Genomic DNA, 27,683 nt, shown 5'->3' with positions numbered 1-27,683 from the left:
CCTCAGCCCCTGCTTCAGAGAACTTGTAACTTCTCCGTCTTCCATTCCCGTCTCTAGTCCGGTCTCTTCGGATGAACGCTTGCGTGGAGGTGTTCTCTGGCGGTAGGTCGAACCTCTGCATGCTCTTCCTCTTCCCCGCCCTCCGGTGCGACCCCCGCGTGAGGCTCGGTCACTCTGCTATTCCGGAGCTGTATCTCTCCTCTGAGCAAGCATCCAGCTTCCCCATTGCTTGTCCTTCTCTTCCCAGACCCCATCACCACATTCCTCATGATTGTGGCCCATGGACCCACAAACTTTATAGAAGTAGGGGATTTTCTCGTACTTAACAAGGAGGCGGCGTCTTCCTTCGCCCTCTACATTCAGAGGCGTCACCCTTGTGAGGGGCTTATTCACCAGCACTCTTGCATGAACCCTAACGTAATCCCCCTCATAAAAGAGGCGAGGCGCAAGTTGGATTTCCTTTACTCGACCAATGCGGCGAGCTAGCTGATCCACCACTTCTGCTTTCCGATACAATTCTGGGATATCGTGGATCTGAGCCCAAACATATAAGCCGTCAAACTCGAAAGGTGTTGGATCCTTCTTGCCATCACAGTCTTCAATCAGCATGCCCATACCCCTGAACAGCCATGGGCCTCCATGCACCACCTTCTTCCAATCCCCTAAGCAAAACATTTGAAAAATAAAAAGGTTCTCCCCCGCTTCCCTGTACTTTGGTACATGAGCTAATCCCCAGACCGACTTCAGAGTCTCGAACATCGCCGAAGAACTGAAGATGCGTGTCGTATTGACCTTCCCAATCGCCAGCCATCTTGCATCTGCTTCAAACTTCTTCACCTCCTCTGCCCCAACAACCACATCGTCTAGCTCGTCGTCCTGGAGGTCCAGGTGTTGTAGCATCTCATCCAGGTTATCCCCCATCCAACCCGTCGAAGAAGATCCTGTCGGTGTCGCCATCTAGGGTTTCACCCGCAGCAGCCGAGAAACCACCTGAGAGACGCCGATCCGTCTTTCTGCCTCAAGCCAAAGAGGAGAGACGTCAGCGACGGGATCGGCCGACGATAGAAGGAAGATAATCTAGGCGGCGATGAGATCGCCGCCAGAGACGAAAACCCTAAGCGAGAGGGTAGATAAAAACGAATGGAGTATAAGCTAAGGAGTAGACCAGTGGGCCACTGTACCGACACAACTGAGCAAGCGGGCCTCCTTGCAGCAGCCCAGCAGTATATAAGAAAAGAAAAAGGTACGAGCCAGAGAGCCGGTGGCCCATCCCGAAGCACGGGCCACGTACGGCAGGATTCGCTGGAACCTGTTTTCGGGTGCTGGCGGTCGGACCCCTCAGAAAAAGAGAGGTGTTGCTGGCGGTATTTTTTTCTTCTGACTTTGAGGTAGGGTGACGATGGTCAATACCCACTCGATTGTCTCTCCTTTGTGGTTGCACGGTGCATGAAGCTTGCCAGAGCGGATCAATCAACCACGCCTCGACCTCACCTCAAGTGCCAAGAGCACACGACAGCACGATCGAGGAGCCAATCCATGTCTTCCATCTAGTGGCATCTAGGTCGCGGTCGTTTTCAGGAGTTCATTGGCAGCATGCCCACCATGCTCCCGCTGGGACAGGCAGTCGATAGGATTATCCTCAGCTAAGGCCCAGTTTGATAGCAAAGTATTTTCTATGTATTTTATGAATACTTTAGTTTTTAGGAATACTATGGTTTTAATTATTGTAAGTTGTTTGATGAGAACAAAAAACTGTAATATTGATACCACAGTTTTTTCAAAATCATGGTATTTCTCTGCATATAAAAAAGAACATCCAACCTCTTTTTAAAAAACAGAGAAGATGAAAGAACGAGTGTTATCTTGGACTCACTCTCAACCCATCAGTCCATCACCACCGCCTGTCCTCTTGGTCGGCGTCCATGAACAAATAAAAAAAAACAAAGGGGAGGAAAATGGTTAGTACACTGTCTTCATTGCATCTTCATGCTTGCTACTTCCGATTGCCGCTGCTTTCGATTTTCCCTATTGAAGTCATCTCATCCCAATCTGTGTTCCCTCCATTTCCAGATCCTCGTCTAGCAAAGGTGTGGGGGCATTTGATTTTGTTTTTTCTATGTATGCTGGACTACTGATCATGTCCTTGCTGCACGTGATGACATGTGTGATAGTCGACAACCAGCTCCTTTTTATCAGTGTAACATCGAGCTTGTGCATGTCCGTTTTTCATCAGCTTGCCACTTCTAGCTAGCTAGCAATGAGCGTGTTTGGAACTGCAGCGTATACAAGCTTTTCCCAAACAGGTCCACGGTATTCTCAATACTTCAAAATTCTTTGTAATGTCAAAATTATGGTACTCCCTCCTTCCATCTATATAGGGCCTAATGCGTTTTTCAAGACCGCCTTTGACCATTGATAAAATTAATACTACATGACATGCATAATGTGAAAATTATATCATTGAAAGCTCCTTTCACATACGAATTTGATGATGTGCTTTGTGTAAGTTGCATGTCATATATTATTGCTCTAACATTTGGTCAAAGTTAGCCTCGAAAAACGCATTAGGCCCTATATAGATGGAAGGAGGGAGTATTTTGTACCTACTTGTTAAATGACTGTAGTTTTCAATAGTTTAGTTTTTTATTACTTCGCTATCAAACACAGCCTCATTTATTTTTCAGCATACGCATTCTTCAGTTCATCATTTCTGCGGCTTCCGCCGTCTGTCACCGTAGTCTTCGATGCCCGCGTGGAGTTGAGCTGTCAACCCATGCAGGATGCATGGATGTTATCTTATGTAATTTCTTGGATGATGCTTCCTGCAACCGATTCGAGACCAGTATAATATTCGGTTTTCCGTTAATGACATGCAAAGTTTGCCGGTACAAGCCCGCTGCAAGTGGTAGTATTTCACACTCGCAAGCATCTCGGAAAACACTCGAAGATTGGGACAGATAGTGTGTGGATCTCTTTTTTGGCTGATTTTTATTCTTATTTGTCGAGCGAAGGCAGTATTGGATCTCAAAATCTCCACACGGTGGCGCCACTCGGGTGCTTCCGGTTCATTCCACTAACCACCACGTGTGCACAGAGCACCATGACGCATTCCGTGCTGTCTCCGCTGCATGCAGTCGCACGGTCCAGCGAGACGTTGGAGTGTTTTCAAATGTGCACTCCATCGCCTCCTCAGCCTTAAAAAAACAATAATGGCTTTCCCGTCAGTCAAAATAATTTATCCACGGTTTGCAAGGGAGGTGCTTTTCGAGAGGTGAGAGCCCAAATAATCTCTTCCCAATACAAAATCTGGTTTTAAGGTCCCACTTGCCAATGTGATATCTGAGAGTCGGTTGGAGCACATTTTTCAGTCTCAACTATTCACATACGTAATTTAGAGTAATGCTACACTTACGAAAGAAGTTAACATAATGTTACGTAATTAGGCAGTTGGCAGATTTTGATTGGTGTTAAGGGGAGGCGGGGCCCACCCTCACTGAAAATCCGGAGGGGGAGGGCAGAGAATTAGGGAAGGAAGGTTTATGTAGCCTTTTCGTAGTCGTTCATAGATGTAGGAATATTGCATAATTTATTTGGGAAAGGGATGCTGATCAAAATACCCTTCACTCCCAAAAACTCCCATTGAAATGAAAATTTTTGGCCCATAATCAACCTGTTCACTCTCGACAATCAGCCCCTTCATTTCGACGGACTCACATTATCCGATAAATTATTAAGACGTCCCAATAATTGGCTCCTTCTTTTTTTTCCAATAAAATAAGAATTTTTGGTATTTCTAATAATGCCACGTCTGTGTGTCGTCGTCGAAGGCCACCGTGCTACCGCTGGAGGCCACTGCATCGCCAACCGCCGTTGCCACTCGCCCACTCGTCATCGCCCGTCGCTCAATTGCTGCACGAATCCACCTAGCCACCACCAGAGAGAGAACAACCTCCCATTGACAAGTGGGACCTCAAAGCCAGATTTAGTATTGAAAAAAAAAATACTAAGCATGTGAACAATGATAGCTACATGCAACTATCTCTCTCAATCACAAGGTAATTTGGTAGCAATGCCGTTGCAGAGGCGATCTGGCGAGAGGAAGGGGACGGAGGGGGAATGAGATAGAAGCACACGCCGCCGCCACCGCCGAGTTGTCATGATCCTACTGGATGCCATCCATCTACTACATCGGTGTCTCTAAATACCACTAGCGCACACATTCTTGGACTCAAACATGTTTTTTTTTTAAAGATCCAGTACTGCTGGCTTTTCATTGATTAAGCAGGGAGCATGCGGAAAAAAATTCATGATCAAGTGATCATGGTGGGGGTTACAGAGTTGGCGCCACTAGAGGGGTCGCCATTTGCCTAAAAATTGAACAGAGATCAGCCTGAGTCACCAAGTGGTGTTTCCAGGCATTTGGCTCCGGCAAGCCTCCAGGAATCCATGTCTTGCCTGATTGCTGCAAGGATTTCAGTACTCTGACACTGGCGATCTCTGAAGGTTCTTGCATTTCTCTCCAGCCATATATGCCAGGCCACCAGCATCATTGTAGACTGCATCCTTTTTCTGTTTGCCGTTCCTGCTACGCGCATGGCTCGTCTGAACCGTTGCTTTGACGATCCCGGAGGCCCGTTTGGAGGACTCAAACATGTAAGACACCCATTGTAGCCCGTCGAACTTGTGGTTGAAAAGTGTTTATTGGGATGTTTTCTTTTTAAGCTGTTGGAGATGCTCAGTGTTTTCGCCTACTCCTTTCCTCTTTTTCTTTGTAGCTGTCCGGTTTGGTCATGGCCTCTCTCTCCATCGTTCTGGATGGTACTACGTGCCGGATTTATCAATTCGCATGGCAAAGTACGTCCACGCACCGATGCACGCACACACGCCATTGACCATGATCGGTGTGTGTGTGGCATGGATGGGCTCCTAATTCCGAGCGTTGGGATCGACGGTGGCATCACCGCCGTATCATTTGTGCGTGCAAGTACGCATCTTCCAAGAAAGAGAAACACGTGATCATCACGCATACCACGCGGTCTGTCGCCGTTTTATCCGATCTAGCTGAGCACGTAGCATTACTGTCTACGTTCGGTGATCTTCCACCCCGTGGGTCGCCATGGTTTGCATATTCGTCTGTTTTCAGTTTCGAGATCAGTTCAAACGTGATCGAGTCGAGCTGGAACATGTTACACGCCTCGACGGCGCGCGGTCTGCCGCATTATCAGAACACCTAGCTTCGGCTAATAGCGTCGATCGGCGCACGACGCAAATACAGAAAGACGTTGACGATGCACGTCCACACAACTTAAACCTTAAACCTTGCTCCCTTCGATTTACATGTGTTATTGCTCAAATGAATGTATCCAACTTGAAATACACATACACTTCCTCCTTTTCATAATGTAGAACATTTAAACAGATGTATCGAACGTTAAAAATACTCGCATCGTCTTATAATGTAATTTTTTTTGACATTAATACAGTGTCAAAAAATGTTCTTACATTATTACACTACACTATGAGGCGGAGGAAGTATTTAAGTACATATGTTTCAGTGTTAAGAGCAACTCCAATGGAGCGACCCATTTCGTCCGCCCGTGTCTGTTTAGATCGGCATGGACAAAAGTGGCGGCCCAACGCGCTGACACAAACTTAAATCATGTCCGTCCGGCGTTCGCGCCGACCCATTTCCGGCCCAAAATTACGCCTGGAATGCGTCGGCGCGGACGCGCCACGCGTCTCCTCGCCTTCCGCCGCGTCCCCACCTGGTGGCCACTCAACCGCCACGGTCAACATAATTTATGACGACCGCCCACCTTGGGCCCACGCGTCAGCGACGGCGGTCGTCCTTTTTTAAGCGGGGCGTGCGGCGGGGCCGTCCTCATCCACTTACCACTCGCCCCACGTCCCCTTCTGGCCACCCCTGCCCCCACGCCGGCGACAACCCTAGCCACCGCCAGCATGGGTTTCTTCTCCGGCATCGGCAGCAGCCGCAAGGGCAAAGCCCCCGCCCGTCATTCCCCTCCCTCCCCACCCTCCCTGCGTCGGAGCGCTCCCCGGCAGAGGTAGCGCATCAACGTGCCGTTGCACCAAGCTGAGTGGCACTGGCACCACGGCATGCCTCTGCCGTATCCGGACGTGACGCTGCCGCATGACTGGCATTCTGATCCGGAGAGGATCCCAGTGCCGGCGGCGCCGCGGACGGCGAGGGCCCATGCGGAGGAGGTGCGGCGCCGGCGCGCGTTGCTGACGTCGGAGCAGCGCGCCGACTCGCCCAACTAGGCTCGATGGTTCGCCTTCGAGCACGAGGAGGCGAGGCGACGCGGTGTCCGCGACATCGACCACAGCCTGCCGCCGCCCCGCGCTCGTCGTCCGCGACGAGGACCAGGAGGCCGAGGCCGCCTACCAAGCGGCCAGCAAGGAGAGCGAAGAGGAGGAGCGGTGGAGGGAGGCGGACGAGGCGGCTTTCGAGGCTGCCATGGCGGAGGCCATGGCCCTCTCCGCGGCGGGCGACTGCGTCGTGTCGCTGGTGGCCCCGTCGTCCCCGCCCAATGCCGAGCCGGAGGAGTCGGCCTACCGCAAGCGCTACTCCTGGACCGGAGTAGTGCGCGAGTGGGTCAGCGCTACGCCGATCTGGCTCGGGGCACCACCGCGTTCGGCTGGCCGAGGAGCGTCGGGAGGGCGAGCGTCTGCAAATGCTCGAGCTCAAGCCCGACGAGGAGGCGCGCCAGGCCGAGGCAGCGGCGGCAAAACCTGACATCGCCATCGTCTGGAACACGACGTTCCCCTGGGCCGGCCCTGCGCCGACGTTGATCGATCTCACCGGTCCCGACGCAGACGCCGCCACCGCAGAGAACGCCTAGGGCAGCGTGTCATCTTGTTTTTAGTGTTTTCATTAATGTAATGTGGACTTTCGCCGGCCTTCGTGGCCGATTTTTATGTTTAATTAAATGCATATAATTATTTTCAAACTGCTCGTAATATTTTTTATGGCGCGCCGACAAAATGGGTCGGGCCAGCGTTGGACGCTCGCGTCGATCGAAACATAGCGCCGGACGTTTGTGTCCGTCGAGCGAACCCAAACGATCAAAAAACGGACAAAAGCGTCGTCCGTTTGGGTCGGCCCGTTGGCTTGCTGTAAGTAATATGGATATGAGGGAATATTAAAGTAACGCTCACACACTGACACACTCGGACTGCTCCTCCACTACCGTTAGCCCTAGTACCGTAGTACGAGTTCGTCTCAACAGAATCGCTTTGCTCACAGTAGCCCTACCTCGTGCGCACTGTTTCGGTCTTCCAGTTTGTTTCATGGTCGGTGCAAGAGGCAGTGGTAGTAGTATTATATTGGCAGCAGGCATCCCATGGAACACCGCAAGCCTGGAGCAGATCTACAGATAGCACTACTCCTACGTGGCTCCCAAAACCTCCACATATATTGGTCGCTCGGGTGGCTAGGAGAACGACTATAACGATGAACTAGCGAGCGCGAGCTTGTCATACGTGTGGACAGGGCAGCACACCAGGACGCCTGCCCTGCTCACTCCTCTCCGCCGCATGCACGCACGCACGCACCTTCTAGCGAGACGTTGCGGGCCTTTTGAATGCATTCACGATCGGCTTTGAAGACTCGCACTGTAGTAGCAGTACGTGCTCGGATCCGCTAAATATTCTCCTCATCCACGCTGCACGAGAGCGGATCGCCGTCTCGAACGACACCGCAGTCGCTGGATCGCCCCGGATTTCCCGAACGGAGCGGTTTTCCTCTGCGATCATAAGATAATCATAAGTACTAAAAAGGAGAGATAAATGGTGCGTGCACGTCCATCCGGCATTACGGTGTACGGGTCGGTGATCTACTCTTCGACCTGGGTGTGTGGCATGTGTGTGCGACGTGAAAACGTAGCAAGTTGAGGTAAAAAGCAAGTCTGTTCGAGACCAAAAGTTGAGCTAGCATGCAGCTGGGACACGATCGATTTTGGCACGTTAACTCCATTTTGGCACGGTTTGGTGCGTTCCCAGAACACCTTTAACCTTGGCTAATGGCAGTCGCAAACGCCTTGCATCCATCCAACGGAAAGCCACGTTTACACGCCCACTCCGCTGCTACGAGTTTCTAGACAAAATTGGAATGCAGATGCAGCAGTACGCGTGTAACAACTGCAGTACACGCATCGCCTAAGAAGTCCGCGGTACCATACCTCGACCTTGCGCACTGTTTCTACAAACCCCCCGTCTCGGCGCCAGCGTCGTGGTTACGAACGTTCCGCACGAGCGTTTATAAAGAGCGCGCGGGCCTTCTTCCCATGTCGACCGTAGCACTGCTCGTACCACCACCAACTGCCGCGAGGCCCCCGGCTCTGCGCTCCCGTCACCCGGCCTTTCTCCAAAGGTAATCCTCCTCCTCATCGAATGTTTCTTTTTTTGAGTGAGTGCGTCGCGTCTTGTGCCGCTGAGCCAGCAGTGTTGGATTCCCTCTCTCTCTCTGCAGCACTGCTCCGGACGGAGCTCCCTTCTCCTGGGGTTCCGGTTCACTCACGGGCTCACAGTAACCCACAGTTCACGGATTCATTTGCTTGTTCGATCTGCAGATCCTGCAAGCTCGGCTCGTCGCGAGTAACCGCCGCCATGTCGTCGTCCGATCCGTCGCTGGCCACCGAGGCGCCCCAGGCGGCCGTCACCAGCGAGCGGAGGCTCAACCCCGACCTCCAGGAGCAGCTCGCCAAGCCATGTACGTATCTATTCCTTCTTCGTTCGCCTTGCTCCCGCTGTTCCGAATCCGAGATCCAATGCTTCTCCCCCGTTCCTTCTCGTCGGTTTGGCTAGCGAGGGGGCCGTCGGAGCGGCTGGCCGTTAGCAGCTTCGCGCGACGGCGCTTCCCGCTTCTCCGGTCGCTGCGCGGGCGCATGAGTGCTCCACCCGGCAATAGCATTTCCATTAGATACGGAGGAAGGGATAGATTTCCAGCAGGTGTTAACAACATAGCTAGACTGTCGTCCTCCATGATCGACGCCTCTGCACTCTGGTACTGTCACTCCATTTGCTACTACCATGAAAGCTTAGACTAGTCAAGCAAGCCGTACCGTCGTCGTCTCTCTGATCCAAGAACCGTATTCTAACATTCTAGGGAGTAATAAACTCGGCCGCGTTTCGTTCTCTGATGAGGCGTTTCGTCGCCAGGACCATGTTGTATTCATTTTGTGTACTCTCAGCCTCACCTTCAATGAATTAGCCACCAGAACAAGTGCAATCTACGTTTCCTCCATAAACTCTGCTGTTCTCTTTTCTCTGAGCTGAGCTCCCGTTTGTTTTGTGCAGATCTGGCCAGAGCAATGTCGGCGGTTGACCCGAGCCACCCGGAGGGCAGCAAGGGTCGGGACAGCAAGGGCATGAGCGTGCTCCAGCAGCACGCCGCCTTCTTCGACCGCAACGGCGACGGGGTCATCTACCCATGGGAGACCTTCCAAAGTACGCGCGCATCTCGCTGTCCTTGCCGATTCTGTATCGGTCTCGTGGCACCTGTGTTGGGCAAGCCGTCAGAATCACGATTTGTTTAATCCCGATCCACCAAACGAGATTAGATTCGCCATTCGCAGAAGAGATTTGATTTGCCTTTCAATTAAAGTAGTAGACACATTTTCTTCTCCAGTCATGGTTGCCTCTGCAGCTGGAGTAAGACCTTTTTTTGTGTTAATTATTTCAGGCCTCCGAGCAATCGGGCTCGGGTCCCCTTCAGCCTTCGGAACATCCATACTCCTCCACCTCGTCCTCACTTATCCTACTCAACCGGTAAAAATGTCGTGTTATCATTTGTAATCCCACTGTAAAGAGTGTGATCTAGACGTGCTTATATTTCTTTACGGAGGGAGTAGTTTTCCTTTTATCTGAATATCACGTCACTCTCTTTTGCAAGTGACGAGAATATCTCACTTTTCCAAAGGCACATACGAATTTATCCTCTGTTTCTTTGGACGCAGGGATGGATGCCTTCCCCTCTGCTGTCGATCCATATAAAGAACATCCACAGGGGCAAGCACGGGAGCGACTCTGAGACGTATGACACAGAAGGGAGGTATGTTTGCAAAACGCACCTATGCCCGTCCTTCTGTACAAAGATCACTTCCGGAAATGTTCCTAAAAAAAAAGATCACTTCCGGAAATGAATTTTCTAACCAGTTTTTCTTACCGTGCGTGTAGGTTTGAACCAGCGAAATTCGATGCTATATTCAGCAAGTTTGGCAAAACTCGGCCAAATGCTTTGTCAGAAGATGAGATTAACGCCATGCTTAAACACAACCGCAATATGTATGATTTCCTGGGCTGGTAAGTGCAGCACCGAACTGGCAATCATGTTCTTCACTTATTTTTGAGTTACTCTAGACAGGCATACCTAATCAGTACACAAGACTAGACTGGAATATAATATGCTCTGATAATTTCATTCCAAGTATGTTCCATTCCGAGCCTATCTGTCCTTCGGAAAGTAATTTCTGAATACTTTGTCACTCAATGTCAATGATCTTCTCCACGCAGGGCCGCAGCCAACCTCGAATGGAAGCTGCTGCACAAAGTGGCAAAGGATAAAGAAGGCTTTTTGCAGCGAGAAATCGTGAGGGGCGCCTTCGATGGCAGCCTGTTCGAGCGCCTGCAGGAGAGCAAGAAATCTACCTGAATGTGGCAGTGAGCCGCGTGGAGTCGTCTATAAAACATCTGCACTGGAAATTTGGAAAGCCTCCCTGCATTGCAGTTTGAATTGTGTACGTGAAATAAGAAGTGTTTGGCCTGTCTACGGCGGCCTAAACATCTTCATTTGTATTGTCATTTTGAACTGGAATTTGTACTGTTATTGGTAGCAGACGGAAGGTGTACAGTGGGACTTTGTAATGTGCACTCTTGAATCATCATTACCTTGCATAATATAGGCGTGTGTTGTCTTTTTATTGTCGTGTGAAGGCGTTTTTTTCTGAGGGATCGTGTGAAGACTTTCTTAAACTGGGGCCATCACTATTGTAAGAAACTTAATCATTTCCGGTTCAACTTTGAGAGATGTGATTTCTTGGATTGCCCTCAAATTTGATACGCTAAAATATCCTAGGAACAAGGGTAGTAATTGTTTTTTTTACCGCAAATAAGGCCCTATGTCTATTTTATATTATAAAGGTATTCAATGATATATAACATCAAAGAAAGCAAAAAAATTACAACCGTGACTTCAGAGAGCCAAACAAACTCAACCTCTAGCATGAGCCAAACATGCGCCACCGCGACGGGAAGTTCTCGTGCTAAGGTCCGGATGGACCAATGCCCTCTAGAACAAGCCATCATAGAAGCTTTGAGTAGATCCAAGATTCAAAATCGAGCCATCTTCGGTATAAAACATCCGCAAGGTTCGCAACGACGAGGAGATAACGTTGTTGTCACAAAGAGGAGGAATGAACCACCAAGAAGTGTTCTATCGAGTCAAGGAGTCACCCAAGGGGGGGAAAAGATTTGACAACATTGTTAGCGCCGGAAAAACAACCGGGGGAACATCGTCCCGATCCCCAAGGGCTGACCATGGACCATCCACGTGAATTGCCCATCATGTCTGAATGACCTGAGACGACGCATGCACCGCCTCCCAAACCCAAAAACAACATTCGAGAGAACCATCAATTCAATGGGAGATTCGGAGGAAACTAATTATCTGTCGGTGCAGAAACCGACAAATTCCTACATAGTGTTACTCATGGGGCGGAGCATGCATATAGGCTCAGAATAGGGTATACACAAAACACGGATTTTACCCAGGTTCATGCCCTCATGATAAGGTAATACTCTACATCATGCATGTCTTATTGTATTGATGTGTTGGTCTTGTTTAAGAGATTAGATTTGTTGGATGCCTCCTTAGGAGGCCCTTACCTCCCCTGATATAGGTAAATGAGGGGTATGGTTACATGGCTTGTTGCCCAACTTTTGTACTAATACATGTCTTAATAGTACAAGTAAGAGGTCTCCTTCAGGAGGAGGCCCACTGTCATGGCGAGGGTCCTAAGCCGTGGTGGGGCCTCTGTTGGGGAACGTTGCATGGAAAACAAAAATATTTCTATGCACACACAAGATCTATCCATGGAGATGCATAGCTACGAGAGGGGGAGAGCATCTACATACCCTTGTAGATCGCTAAGCGGAAGCGTTTATCAACGCGGTTGATGTAGTCGTACACCTTCATGATCCGTCCCGATCAAGAACCAAACATACGGCACCTCCGCGTTCAACACACGTTCAGCTCGATGACGTCCTCGCCTTCTCGATCTAGCAAGTGAACGAAATATGCCCTGGAGGCAATAATAAAGTTGTTATTTATATTTCCTTATATCACGATAAATGTTTATTATTCATGCTAGAATTGTATTAACCAGAAACTTGATAAATGTGTGAATACATAGACAAAACAAAGTGTCTCTAGTATACCTCTACTTGACTAGCTCGTTAATCAAAGATGGTTAAGTTTCCTGACCATAGACATGTGTTGTCATTTGATGAACGGGATCACATCATTAGGAGAATGATGTGATGGACAAGACCCATCCATTAGCTTAGCATAATGATCGTTAGGTTTTATTGCTATTGCTTTATTCACGACTTATACATATTTCTTTGACTATGAGATTGTGCAACTCCTGAATATCGGAGGAACACCTTGTGTGATATCAAACATCACAACGTAACTGGATTATTATAAAGATGCTCTACATGTGTCTCCGAAGGTATTTATTGGGTTGGCATAGATCGAGATTAGGATTTATCACTCCGAGTATCGGAGAGGTGTCTCTGGTCCCTCTCGGTAATGCACATCATGATAAGCCTTGCAAGTAATGTGACTAATGAGTTAGTTGCGGGATGATGCATTACGTAAACGAGTAAAGAGACTTGCCAATAACGAGATTGAACTAGGTATGAGGATACCGACGATCGAATCTCGGGCAAGTAACATACCGATGACAAAGGGAATTACGTATGTTGTCATTGTGGTTAGACCGATAAAGATCTTCGTAGAATATGTAGGAACCAATATGAGCATCCATGTTCTGCTATTGGTTATTGACCGCAGATGTGTCTCGGTCATGTCTACATAGTTCTTGAACCCGTAGGGTCTGCACGCTTAACGTTCGATGACGATTTGTATTATGAGTTATGTGTTTTGGTGACCGAAGATTGTTCGGAGTCCCGAATGAGATCACAGACATGACGAGGAGTCTTGAAATGGTCAAGAGGTAAAGATTGATATATTGGAAGATGGTATTCGGACACCGGAATGGTTTCAGAATGGTTCAAGTATTTTTCGGAGCACCGAGGGGTTACCGGAACCCCCCGGGGAAGTAATGGGCCTACATGGGCCATAGGGGAGAGAAGAGGCGGCCCACAAGGGGTGGTCGTGCCCCCTCCCATGGGGAGTCCGAATTGGACTAGGGGAGGGGGCGCCCTCCCCTTTCCTTCTCCTCCTCCCTCTCCCTTCCTCTCTTCCCCTCTGTAAGAAAGGAAGGGGGGCCGAATAGGACTTGGAGTCCTATTCGGTTTACCCCCATGGAGCGCCCCCTAGGGTCGGCCGCCTCCTCCCTATAGGGGAACGTTGCATGCAATTTCAAAAAATTTCCTACGCTCATGCAAGATCTATCTAGGAGATGCATAGCAACGAGAGGGGGGAGAGCATCTTCATACCCTTGAAGATCGTAAAGCAGAAGCGTTTATCAACGCGGTTGATGTAGTCGTACACCTTCACGACCCATCCCAATCAAGTACCGAAAGTACGGCACCTCCATGTTCAGCACACGTTCAGCTCGATAACTTCCTCGCCTTCTTGATCCAGCAAGAAGGGCGAAGTAGTAGATGAGTTCCAGCAGCACGACAGTGTGGTGACGGTGTTGGTGAAGAACAATCTCCGCAGGGCTTCGCCAAGCACAACGGAAACTATGATGGAGGATAAACTAGAGGGACGGGGTTGCCGGCACACGACTTGGTGTTTCTTGATGTGTTCCAGGTGCTAGCCCTGCCCCTCTATTTATATGTTGAGCCCTGGGGTCGAAACTTGGAGTAAAAGACTCCTTAAAGTCGGTTTTGCCCGCAAGGAAGAGTCCTTCTCGGACTTCCAGGACTACACGCCACGGTCCTTGGCGTCTGGCCCAGACGCCATGGGCCTCGGCTTCTCGCCCAGGTCCAGACGCCAGGGTCTCCGGCGTTTGGCCCCTGGCCTCTGCAAAACTCCTTTTGCACCGACCTAAAGCCCCGTGGGCTTCACCCCTTGGCCGAACCATATCATCATATATATCAATCTTTACCTCCGGACCATTTCAGAGCTCCTCTTCATGTCCGTGATCTCATCCGGGACTCCAAACAACATTCCGTCACCAACATACATAACTCATATAGTACTATATCGTCAACGAACGTTAAGCGTGCGGACCCTATGGGTTCGAGAACTATGTAGACATGACCAAGACACCTCTCTGATCAATAACCAATAGAGGGACCTGGATGCCCATATTGGCTCCTACATATTCTACGAAGATCTTTATCGGTCGAGCCTTATGACAACATACATAATTCCCTTTGTCTATCGGTATGTTACTTGCCCGAGATTCGATCGTCGGTATCTTCATACCTAGTTCAATCTCGTTACCGGCAAGTCTCTTTACTCGTTCTGTAATGCATCATCCCGTAACTAACTCATTAGTCAAATTGCTTGCAAGGCTTATTATGATGTCCATTACCGAGAGGGCCTAGAGATACCTCTCCTATACTCAGAGTGACAAATCATAATCTTGATCTATGCCAACCCAACAAACACCTTCGGAGATACCTGTAGAGCATCTTTATAATCACCTAGTTACATTGTGACGTTTGATAGCACACAAGGTATTCCTCCGGTATTCGGGAATTGCATAATCTCATAGTCAAAGGAATATGTATATGACATGAAGAAAGCAATAGCAATAAAACTGAACGATCAATATGCTAAGCTAACGGATGGTTCTTGTCCATCACATCATTCTCCTAATGATGTGATCACGTTCATCAAATGACAACACATGCCCATGGTTAGGAAACTTAACCATCTTTGATTAACGAGCTAGTTTAGTAGAGGCTTACTAGGGACATGGTGTTTTGTCTATGTATCCACACATGTATCAAGTTTCCAGTTAATACAATTCTAGCATGAATAATAAACATTTATCATGATATAAGGAAATACAAAATAACAACTTTATTATTGCCTGTAGGGCATATTTCCTTGAGTCTCCCACTTGCACTAGAGTCAATAATCTAGTTCACATCGCCATGTGATTTAACACTAATAGTTCACATCTTTATGTGATTAACACCCATAGTTCACATCGCCATGTGACCAACACCCAAAGGGTTTACTAGAGTCAATAATCTAGTTCACATCGCTATGTGATTAACACCCAAAGAGTACTAAGGTGTGATCATGTTTTGCTTGTGAGAGAAATTTAGTCAACGGGTCTGCCACATTCAGATCCTTATGTATTTTGCAAATTTCTATGTCTACAATGCTCTGCATGGAGCTACTCTAGCTAATTGCTCCCACATTCAATATGTATCCAGATTGAGACTCAGAGTCATCTGGATCGGTGTAAAATCTTGCATTGATGTAACTCTTTACGATGAACTCTTTATCACCTCCATAACCGAGAAATATTTCCTTAGTCCTCTTAGGTAACTAAGGATAAATTTGACCACTGTCCAGTGATCCACTCCTGTATCACTATCGTACCCCCTTGCTAAACTCACGGGAAGGTACACAATAGGTCTGGTACATAACATAGCTGAAGGAAATATGCCCTAGAGGCAATAATAAAGTTATTATTTATTTCCTTATATCATGATAAATGTTTATTATTCATGCTAGAATTGTATTAACCAGAAACATGATACATGTGTGAATACATAGACAAACAGAGCGTCACTAGTATGCCTCTACTTGACTAGCTCGTTAATCAAAGATGGTTATGTTTCCTAGCCATATACAAAGAGTTGTCATTTGATTAACGGGATCACATCATTAGGAGAATGATGTGATTGACTTGACCCATTCCATTAGCTTAGCACTAGTTTAGTTTGTTGCTATTGCTTTCTTTATGACTTATACATGTTCCTATGACTATGAGATTATGCAACTCCCGTTTACCGGAGGAACAGTTTATGTGCTACTAAACGTCACAACGTAACTGGGTGATTATAAAGGTGCTCTATAGGTGTCTCAGAAGGTACTTGTTGGGTTGGCGTATTTTGAGATTAGGATTTGTCACTCCGATTGTCGGAGAGGTATCTCTGGGCCCATTCGGTAATACACATCACTTAAGCCTTGCAAGCATTGCAACTAATGAGTTAGTTGCGGGATGATGTGTTACCGAACGAGTAAAGAGACTTGCCGGTAACGAGATTGAACTAGGTATTGAGATACCGACGATCGAATCTCGGGCAAGTAACATACCGATGACAAAAGGAACAACGTATGTTGTTATACGGTTTGACCGATAAAGATCTTCGTAGAATATGTAGGAGCCAATATGAGCATCCAGGTTTCGCTATTGGTTATTGACCGGAGACGTGTCTCGGTCATGTCTACATAGTTCTCGAACCCGTAGGGTCCGCACGCTTAAAGTTCGATGACGGTTATATTATGAGTTTATGGTTTTTGATGTACCGAAGGTAGTTCAGAGTCCCGGATGTGATCATGGACATGACGAGGAGTCTCGAAATATTCGAGACATAAAGATCGATATATTGGACGACTATATTTGGATACCGGAATGGTTCCGGGTGAGATCGGGATAATACCGGAGCACCGGGAGGTTACCGGAACCCCTGGGAGGTATATGGGCCTTAATGGGCTTTAGTGGAAAGGAGGGGAAAGGAGCAAGGGAGGGGGCGCCCCCCCAAGCCCAATCCGAATTGGGAGCCCCCCTTTCCTTCCTCCCTCCTTACTCTTCCTTCCCTCTCCCTCTCCAATTAGGAAAAGGAGGAGTCCTACTCCCGGTGGGAGTAGGACTCCCCCCTTGGGTGCGCCTCCTCCCCTTGGCCGGCCCTCTCCTCCCCTCCTTTATATACGGAGGAGAGGGGCACCCCATAGATACAACAATTGATCTCTTGGATCTTTTAGCCGTGTGCGGTGCCCCTCTCCACCATAGTCCACCTCGATAATATTGTAGCGGTGCTTAGGCGAAGCCCTGCGACAGTAGAACATCAACATCATCACCACGCTGTCGTGCTGAAGGAACTCTCCCTCAAAGCTCGGCTGGATCGCAGTTCGAGGGACGTCATCGAGTTGAATGTGTGCAGAACTCGGAGGTGCAGTGCGTTCGGTACTTGATCGGTCGGATCATGAAGACATACGAATACATCAACCGCGTTGTGCTAACGCTTCCGCTTTCGGTCTACGAGGGTACGTGGACACACTCTCCCCTCTCGTTGCTATGCATCACCATGATCGTGCATGTGCGTAGGAATTTTTTTGAAATTACTATGTTCCCCTACAATCGCATACTTTATAGAACCTATGGCTGAGGCATAGGGAATGACTTTCATTCTCTTTCTATTTTCTGCCGTGGTCGAGTTTTGAGTCTTACTCAACTTCACACTTTATACTACAGGCTAGAACTCCTTCTTTGACTGTTCCATTTTGAACTCCTTCAAAATCTTGTCAAGGTGTGTGCTTCGTGGAAGTCTTATTAAGCGTCTCGATCTATCTCTATAGATCTTGATGCCCAATACATAAGTAGATTTACCGAGGTCTTTTATTGAAAATTTCTTATTCAAGTATCCTTTTATGCTATCCAGAAATTCTATATCATTTGATCAACAATATGTCATCCACATATACTATCAGAAATGCTACAAAGCTCCCACTCACTTTCTTGTAAATACAGGCTTCACCATAAGTCTGTATAAAACCATATACTTTGATCACCTTATCAATGCATATATTCCAACTCCGAGATGCTTGCACCAGTCCATAGATGGATCGCTGGAGTTTGCACACTTTGTTAGCACCTTTAGGATCGACAAAACCTTTTGGTTGCATCATATACAAATCTTCTTTAAGAAATCCATTAAGGAATGCAGTTTGATATCCATTTGCCAAATTTCATAAACTGTGGCAATTGCTAACATGATTCAGTCAGACTTAAGCATCGCTACGAGTGAGAAAATTTCGTCGTAGTCAACACCTTGAACTTGTCGAAAAACTTTTTGCGACAAGTCAAGCTTTGTAGATAGTAACACTTCCATCAGCGTCCATCTTCCTCTTGAAGATCCATTTATTCTCAATGGCTTGCCGATCATCGGGCAAGTCCACCAAAGTCCACGCTTTGTTCTCATACATGGATACTATCTCAGATTTCATGGCCTCAAGCCATTTATCGGAATCTGGGCTCATCATCGCTTCCTCATAGTTCACAGGTTCGTCATGGTCTAGTAACATGACTTCCAGAACTGAATTACCATCCTACTCTAGTGCGGATCGTGCTCTGGTTGACCTACGAGGTTCGGTAGTAACTTGATCTGAAGTTTCATGATCATTATCATTAGCTTCCTCTCTAGTTGGTGTAGGCATCATGAGAACGGTTTTGTATGATGAGATACTTTCCAATTCGAGAGAAGGTACAATTATCTCATCAAGTTCTACTTTCCTCCCACTCACTTCTTTGGAGAGAAACTTCTCTAGAAAGGATCCATTCTTAGCAACAAAGATCTTGCCTTCGGATCTGTGGTAGAAGGTGTACCCAACAGTTTCTTTTTGGGTATCCTATGAAGACACACTTCTCCGATTTGGGTTCGAGCTTATCAGGATAAAACTTTTTCACATAAGCATCGCAACCCCAAACTTTAAGAAACGACAACTTAGGTTTCTTGCCAAACCATAGTTCATACGATGTCATCTCAACGGATTTAGATGGTGCCCTATTTAGAGTGAATGCAGCTGTCTCTAATGCATAACCCCAAAATGATAGTGGTAAATCGGTAAGAGACATCATAGATCGCACCATATCTAATAAAGTATGGTTACGACGTTCGGACACACCATTTCGCTGTGGTGTTCCAGGTGGCATGAGTTGTGAAACTATTCCACATTGTTTTAAATGAAGGCCAAACTCGTAACTCAAATATTCACATCCATGATCAGATCGTCGAAACTTTATTTTCTTGTTATGATGATTTTCCACTTCACTCTGAAATTCTTTAAACTTTTCAAATGTTTTAGACTTTCATTAAGTAGATATACCCATATCTGCTCAAATCATCTATGAAGGTTAGAAAATAACGATACCCGCCACAAGCCTGAACACTCATCGGACTGCATACATCGGTATGTATTATTTCCAATAAGTCAGTGGCTCGCTCCATTGTTCCGGAGAACACAGTCTTAGTCATCTTGTCCATGAGGTATGGTTCGCAAGCATCAAATGATTCATAATCAAGTGATTCCAAAAGTCCATCCGCATGGAGTTTCTTCATGCGCTTTACACCAATATGACCTAAACAGCGGTGCCACAAATATGTTGCACTATCTGTTGGGGAACGTTGCAGAAAACAAAATTTTTCCTACGGTTTCACCAAGATCCATCTATGAGTTCATCTAGCAACGAGTGATCGGATTGCATCTACATACCTTTGTAGATCACGCGCGGAAGCATTCAAAGAACGGGGATGAGGAAGTCGTACTCGACGTGATCCAAATCACCGAAGATCCTAGCGCCGAACAGACGGCACCTCCGTGTTCAACACACGTACGGTCAGCGTGATGTCTCCTCCTTCTTGATCCAGCAAGGGGGAAGGAGAGGTTGATGAAGATCCAGCAGGACGACGGCGTGGTGGTGGATGCAGCAGTCACCGCAGCAGGGCTTCGCCGTTCTTCTACGAGAGGGAGAGGTGTAGCAGGGGAGAGGGAGGCGCCAAGACTCAAGGGTGCGGCTGCCCCTCCCTCCCCCCTTTATATAGGCCCCCTAGGGGGTGCGCCGGCCCTAGGAGATGGGATCTCCTAGGGGGGGGCAAGGGGTGGAGTGCCCCCCAAGCCAGGTGGGGCGCCCCCCCGCCCTAGGGTTCCCAACCCTAGGCGCATGGGATGGGCCAAGGGGGGCGCACCAGCCCACTATGGGCTGGTTCCCCTCCCCACTTTAGCCCATGGGGCCCTCCGGGATGGGTGGCCCCACCCGGTGGATCCCCGGGACCCTTCCGATGGTCCCGGTACAATACCGGTGACCCCCGAAACTCTCCCAATGGCCTAAAATGCACTTCCTATATATAATTCTTCACCTCCGGACCATTCCGGAACTCCTCGTGATGTCCGGGATCTCATCCGGGACTCCGAACAACTTTCGGGTTACTGCATACTCATATCCATACAACCCTAGCGTCACCGAACCTTAAGTGTGTAGACCCTACGGGTTCGGGAGGCATGTAGACATGACCGAGACGGCTCTCCGGTCAATAACCAACAGCGGGATCTGGATACCCATGTTGGCTCCCACATGCTCCTTGATGATCTCATCGGATGAACCACGATGTCGAGGATTCAAGCAACCCCGTATACAATTCCCTTTGTCAATCGGTACGTTACTTGCCCGAGATTCGATCGTCGGTATCCCAATACCTCGTTCAATCTCGTTACCGGCAAGTCACTTTACTCGTACCGTAATGCATGATCCCGTGACCAGACACTTGGTCACTTTGAGCTCATTATGATGATGCATTACCGAGTGGGCCCAGAGATACCTCTCCGTCATACGGAGTGACAAATCCCAGTCTTGATCCGTGTCAACCCAACAGACACTTTCGGAGATACCCGTAGTATACCTTTATAGTCACCCAGTTACGTTGTGACGTTTGGTACACCCAAAGCACTCCTACGGTATCCAGGAGTTACACGGTCTCATGGTCTAAGGAAAAGATACTTGACATTGGAAAAACTCTAGCAAACGAACTATACGATCTTGTGCTATGTTTAGGATTGGGTCTTGTCCATCACATCATTCTCCTAATGATGTGATCTCGTTATCAATGACATCCAATGTCCATAGTCAGGAAACCATGACTATCTGTTGATCAACGAGCTAGTAAACTAGAGGCTTACTAGGGACATGTTGGTGTCTATGTATTCACACATGTATTACGATTTCTGGATAACACAATTATAGCATGAATAAAAGACAATTATCATGAACAAGGAAATATAATAATAATCCTTTTATTATTGCCTCTAGGGCATATTTCCAACACTATCATTATCAACTTTGCATCTTTTGGCATCAATATTATGAATATGTGTATTACTATGATCTAGATTCAATAAACCATTTACATTGGGTGTATGACCATAGAAGGTTTTATTCATGTAAACAAAACAACAATTATTCTCTGATTTAAATGAATAATCGTATTGCAATAAACATGATCCAATCATATTCATGCTCAACGCAAACATCAAACAATATTTATTTAGGTTCAACACTAATCCCGAAGGTAGAGGGAGTATGCGATGGTGATCTTATCAACCTTGGAATTTCTTCCAACACACATCGTCACTTCGCCCTCAATTAGTCTATGTCCATTTTGTAACTCCTGTTTCGAGCTACTAATCTCAGCAACTGAACCGGTATCAAATACCCAGGGGCTACTAAGAATACTAGTAAAGTACACATCAATAACATGTATACCAAATATACCTTTGTTCACTTTGCTATCCTTCTTATCCGCCACGTATTTGGGGCAGTTCCGCTTCCAGTGACCATTTCATTTGCAGTGGAAGCACTCAGTTTCAGGCTTGGGTCTAGCTTTGGGCATCTTCATGGGAGTGACAACTTGCTTGTCATTCTTCTTGAAGTTCCCTTTCTTTCCCTTGCCCTTTTACTTGAAACTAGTGGCCTTGTTAATCATCCACACTTGATGTTCTTTCTTGATTTCTACCTTTGCCGATTTCAGCATCGCGAAGAGCTTGGGAATCGTTTTTGTCATCCCTTGCATATTATAGTTCATCATGAAGTTCTAGTAACTTGGTGATGTTGACTAGAGAACTCTATCAATCACTATATTATCTGGAAGATTAACTCCCACTTGATTCAAGTGATTGTAGTACCCAAACATTCTAATCACATGATCACTGGCTGAGCTATTCTCCTCCATCTTGTAGGCAAAGTACTTGTCAGAGGTCTCATACCTCCCGACAGGGGCATGAGTCTGAAATACCAATTTCAGCTCTTGGAACATCTCATATGCTCCGTGGCATTCAAAACGCTTTTGAAGTCCCGCTGCTAAGCCGTAAATCATGGTGCACTAAACTATCAAGTAGTCATCATACCGAGCTTGTCAAACATTCATAATATATGCATTTGCTCCTGCAATAGGTCTGTCACCTAGCGGTGCATCAAGGACATAATTCTTCTGTGCAACAATGAGGATAATCCTCATATCACGGACCCAGTCCGCATCATTGCTACTATCATCTTTCAACTTAGTTTTCTCTAGGAACATATCAAAAACATATAGGGGAGCTACAACACGAGCTATTGATCTATAAAATAGATATGCAAATACTATCAGGACTAAGTTCATGATAAATTAAGGTTCAATTAATCACATTACTTAAGAACTCCCACTTAGATAGACATCCCTCGAGTCATCTAAATGATCACATGATCCATATCAACTAAACCATGCCCGATCATCACGTGAGATGTAGTAGTTTTCAGTGGTGAACATCTCTATGTTGATCATATATACTATATGATTCACGTTGACCTTTCGGTCTCCAGTGTTCCGAGGCCATGTCTGTACATGCTAGGCTCGTCAAGTGTAACCCGAGTATTCCGCATGTGCAAAACCGTCTTGCACCCGTTGTATGTGAACATAGAGATTATCACACCCAATCATCACGTGGTGTCTTAGCACGACAAACTGTCGCAACGGTGCATACTTAGGGAGAACACTTATACCTTGAAATTTTAGTGAGGGATCATCTTATAATGCTACCGCCGTACTAAGCAAAACAAGATGCATAAAAAGATAAACATCACATGCAATCAAAATATGTGACATGATATTGTCGGGGAACACAATATTTCAAAAAATTTCCTACGATCACCCAAGATCTATCTTGGGATGCATAGCAACAAGGAGGGAGAGTATGTCTACGTAACCTCGTAGACCGAAAGCGGAAGCATTAAGAAATGCGGTTGATGTAGTCGAACGTCTTCACGATCCAACCGATCAAGTACCGAACGCACGACACCTCCACGATCTGCACATGTTCAGCTCGGTGACGTCCCTCGTACTCTTGATCAAGTTGAGGCCGAGGGAGAGTTTCGTCAGCACGACGACGTGTTGACGGTGATGATGAAGTTACCGGCGTAGGGCTTCGCCCAAGCACTACGACGATATGACTGAGGTGTGTATCTGTGGAGGGGGGCACCGCACACGGCTAAAACAATTGTCAACTTGTGTCTATGGGGTTCCCCTACCCCGTATATAAAGGAGGGGAGGAGGGGGCCGGCCGGCGCACATGGTGCGTCCGAAGGGGGGATTCCTACTCCTACTAGGAGTAGGTTTCCCCCTTTCCTAGTCCTAATAGGAGGGGGAAGGAAGGGGGAGAGAAGAAGAAGGAAAGGGGGGCGGCCCCCTTCCCAATTTGGATTGGGCTTGGGGGGCGCGCCCCCACCTCTTGGCCACCTCCTCTCTCTTCCACTAAAGCCCATGTAGGCCCATTAAGCCCCCGGCGGGTTCCGGTAACCCCCCGGTACTCCGGTATATGCCCGAACTCATCCGAAACCATTCCGGTGTCCAAACATAACCTTCCAATATATCAATCTTCATGTCTCGACCATTTCGAGACTCCTCGTCATATTCGTGATCACATCCGAGACTCTGAACTACCTTTGATACATCAAAACACATAAACTCATAATACCGATCGTCATCGAACGTTAAGCGTGCGGACCCTACGGGTTTGAGAACTATGTAGACATGACCGAGACTCATCTCCGATCAATAACCAATAGCGGAACCTGGATGCTCATATTGGTTCCTACATATTCTACAAAGATCTTTATCGGTCAAACCGCATAACAACATACATTGTTCACTTTGCCATCGGTATGTTATTTGCCCGAGATTCGATCGTCGATATCATCATACCTAGTTCAATCTCGTCACCGGCAAGTCTCTTTACTCGTTCCGTAATGCAACATCCCGTAAGTAACTCATTAGTCACATTGCTTGCAAGGCTTATAGTGATGTGCATTACCGAGAGGGCCCAGAGATACCTCTCCGACAATCGGAGTGACAAATTCTAATCTCGATCTACGCCAACTCAACAAACACCATCGGAGACACCTGTAGAGCATCTTTATAGTCACCTAGTTACATTCTGTTGTTTGATAGCACACTAAGTGTTCCTCCGGTATTCGGGAGTTGCATAATCTCATAGTCATAGAAACATGTATAAGTTATGGAGAAAGCAATAACAATAAACTAAACGGTCATAGTGCTAAGCTAACGGATGGGTCAAGTCAATCACATCATTCTCTAATGATGTGATCTCGTTCATCAAATGACAACTCATGTCTATGGCTAGGAAACTTAACCATCTTTGATTAGCGAGCTAGTCAACTAGAGGCATACTAGTGACACTATGTTTGTCTATGTATTCACACATGTACTAAGTTTCTGGTTAATACAATTCTAGCATGAATAATAAACATTTATCATGATATAAGGAAATATAAATAACAACTTTATTATTGCCTCTAGGGCATATTTCCTTCAGTCTCCCACTTGCACTAGAGTCAATAATCTAGATTACATTGTAATGATTCTAACACCCATGGAGTCTTGGTGCTGATCATGTTCTGCTCGTGAGAGAGGCTTAGTCAACGGGTCTGCAACATTCAAATCACTATGTATCTTGCAAATCTCTATGTCTCCCTCCTTGACATGATCGCGGATTGATATGTCTCCAACGTATCTATAATTTTTGATTGTTCCATGCTATTATATTATCTGTTCTGGATGTTTAATGGGCTTTGTTATGCACTTTCATATTATTTTTGGGACTAACATACTAACCAAAGGCCCAGTGCAAATTGCTGTTTTTTTGCCTATTTTAGTGTTCCGCAGAAAAGGAATACCAAACGGAATCCAAACGGAATGAAACCTCCGGGAGAGTTATTTTTGGAACAAACGCAATCCAGGAGACTTGGAGTGGACGTCAAGGAAGAAACGAGGCGACCACGAGGTAGGAGGGCGCGCCCAGGGGGGTAGGCACGCCTCCCACCCTCGTGGGCCCCTTCTGGCTCTGCCGATCTACTTCTTTCGCCTATATATACTCATATACCCCAAAAACATCCAAGAGCACCACGAAACCCTATTTCCACCGCCGCAACTTTCTATACCCGTGAGATCCCATCTTGGGGCCTTTTCCGGCGCTCCACCGGAGGGGGAATCGATCACGGAGGGCTTCTACATCAACACCATAGCCTCTCCGATGATGTGTGAGTAGTTTACCGCAGACCTTCGGGTCCATAGTTATTAGCTAGATGGCTTCTTCTCTCTCTTTGGATCTCAATACAAAGTTCTCCTCGATTCCCTTGGAGATCTATTTGATGTAATTCTTTTTGCATTGTGTTTGTCGAGATCCGATGAATTGTGGGTTTATGATCAAGATTATCTATGAACAATATTTGATTCTTCTCAAAATTCTTTTATGCATGATTTAATATCTTTGCAAGTCTCTTTGAATTATCAGTTTGGTTTGACCTACTATATTGATCTTTCTTGCAATGGGAGAAGTGCTTAGCTTTGGGTTCAATCTTGCGGTGTCCTTTCCCAGTGACAGCAGGGGCGGCAAGGCACATATTGTATTGTTGCCATCGAGGATAAAAATATGGGGTTTATGTCATATTGCTTGAGTTTATCCCTCTACATCATATCATCTTGCCTAATGCGTTACTCTGTTCTTATGAACTTAATACTCTAGATGCATGCTGGATAGCGGTCGATGTGTGGAGTAATAGTAGTAGATGCAGAATCGTTTCGGTCTACTTGTCACGGACATGATGCCTATATACATGATCATGCCTAGATATTCTCATAACTATGCGCTTTTCTATCAATTGCTCGACAGTAATTTGTTCACCCACCATAGAATTTGCTATCTTGAGAGAAGCCACTAGTGAAACCTATGGCCCCCGGGTCTATTTTCCATTATATTATTTTCCTATCTACTTGCTATTTCTCTCGTTGTTTATTTTGTGATCTTTATTTTCCAATCTATACAATAAAAATACCAAAAATATTTATCTTATTATCTCTGTCAGATCTAACTTTCGTAAGTCACCATGAAGGGATTGGCAACCCCTTTATCGCCTTGGTTGCGGGGTTCTTGTTTGTTTGTGCAGGTACTAGGGACTTGCGTGTTACCTCCTACTGGATTGATACCTTGGTTCTAAAAAACTGAGGGAAATACTTACGCTACTTTGCTTCATCACCCTTTCCTCTTCAAGGGAAAACCAACGCATGCTCAAGAGGTAGAAAGAAGGATTTATGGCACCGTTGCCGGGGAGGTTGCACCAAGTCAAGTCAAGATTTGATCTCCCGTCAACAAGCCATTTTTGGCGCCATTGTCGGGGAGATCTACGCACAAGTCAAGACATACCAAGTACCCATCACAAACTCTTACCCCTCGCATTACATTATTGGCCATTTGCCTCTTGTTTTCCTCTTCCCCACTTCACCCTTGCCGTTTTATTCACCCTCTTTTTTGTTCGCCTCTTTTCCGTGCGCCTCTTCTTCTTGATTTTTGTGTGCCCGTTCTTTGTGCAATTTGTTGCCATCATGTTTGAAATTGGGGAGGTTATCATTGATAAGGATAGTGGTAATAACATGGAAAATGTTGATGCTTTTGATTATCCTCATGAAGAACCTACTATTTTGCACACTAAAAAGTTTCGAATCGGTAGTGGTAATATTATTGGAAAAGGAGTTATTCAAGGTTTCTTTACTTGTGCCGGTGCTTTACCCACTATGGGAGGGTCTACTCTTCATAGAACTAGTAGTTTTGCGGATGCTATATCTTTGTTCATAGTTGAACTTGAAAGACAATTTATTCATATGCACCCTTGCATCTGATGACCCACAAGTGTAGGGGATCTATCGTAGCCTTTTCGATAAGTAAGAGTGTCGAACCCAAGGAGGAGAAGATGGAAATGATAAGCGGTTTTCAGCAAGGTATTCTCTGCAAGCACTGAAATTATCGGTAACAGATAGTTTTGTGATAAGGTAATTTGTAACGAGTAACAATTAATGCAAGTAAATAAGGTGCAGCAAGATGGCCCAATCCTTTTTGTGTTAAAGGACAAGCCTGGACAAACTCTTATATGAAGTAAAGCGCTCCCGAGGACACATGTGGATTATCGTCAAGCTAGTTTTCATCCCGCTCATATGATTCGCGTTCGGTGCTTTGATAATTTGATATGTGGGTGGACCGGTGCTTGGGTACTGCCCTTACTTGGACAAGCATCCCACTTATGATTAACCCCTATTGCAAGCATCCACAACTACAACAGAAGTATTAAGGTAAACCTAACCATATCATGAAACATATGGATCCAAATCAGCCCCTTATGAAG

The 27,683-nt window shown here is 46.6% G+C and overlaps 1 protein-coding gene across 1 annotated transcript; it reads left to right on the top strand.

Annotated features, from left to right (window-relative positions):
* Window positions 1-8,177: 8,177 nt before the first annotated feature.
* Window positions 8,178-10,938, top strand: LOC123085142 (peroxygenase). Its single transcript, XM_044506740.1, has 7 exons — window positions 8,178-8,392; window positions 8,592-8,731; window positions 9,319-9,468; window positions 9,704-9,789; window positions 9,978-10,072; window positions 10,198-10,323; window positions 10,534-10,938. The coding sequence occupies exons 1-7, from the start codon at window positions 8,307-8,309 to the stop codon at window positions 10,670-10,672; spliced, it is 822 nt and encodes a 273-aa protein (XP_044362675.1). The 5' UTR covers window positions 8,178-8,306; the 3' UTR covers window positions 10,673-10,938.
* Window positions 10,939-27,683: the final 16,745 nt, after the last annotated feature.

This window comes from Triticum aestivum, chromosome 4A (genome assembly GCF_018294505.1).
Source record: "Triticum aestivum cultivar Chinese Spring chromosome 4A, IWGSC CS RefSeq v2.1, whole genome shotgun sequence".
Taxonomy (NCBI): domain Eukaryota; kingdom Viridiplantae; phylum Streptophyta; class Magnoliopsida; order Poales; family Poaceae; genus Triticum; species Triticum aestivum.
The sequence above is the reverse complement of the archived record's forward strand: the minus strand, read 5'-3'. Positions and strand labels throughout refer to the sequence as shown.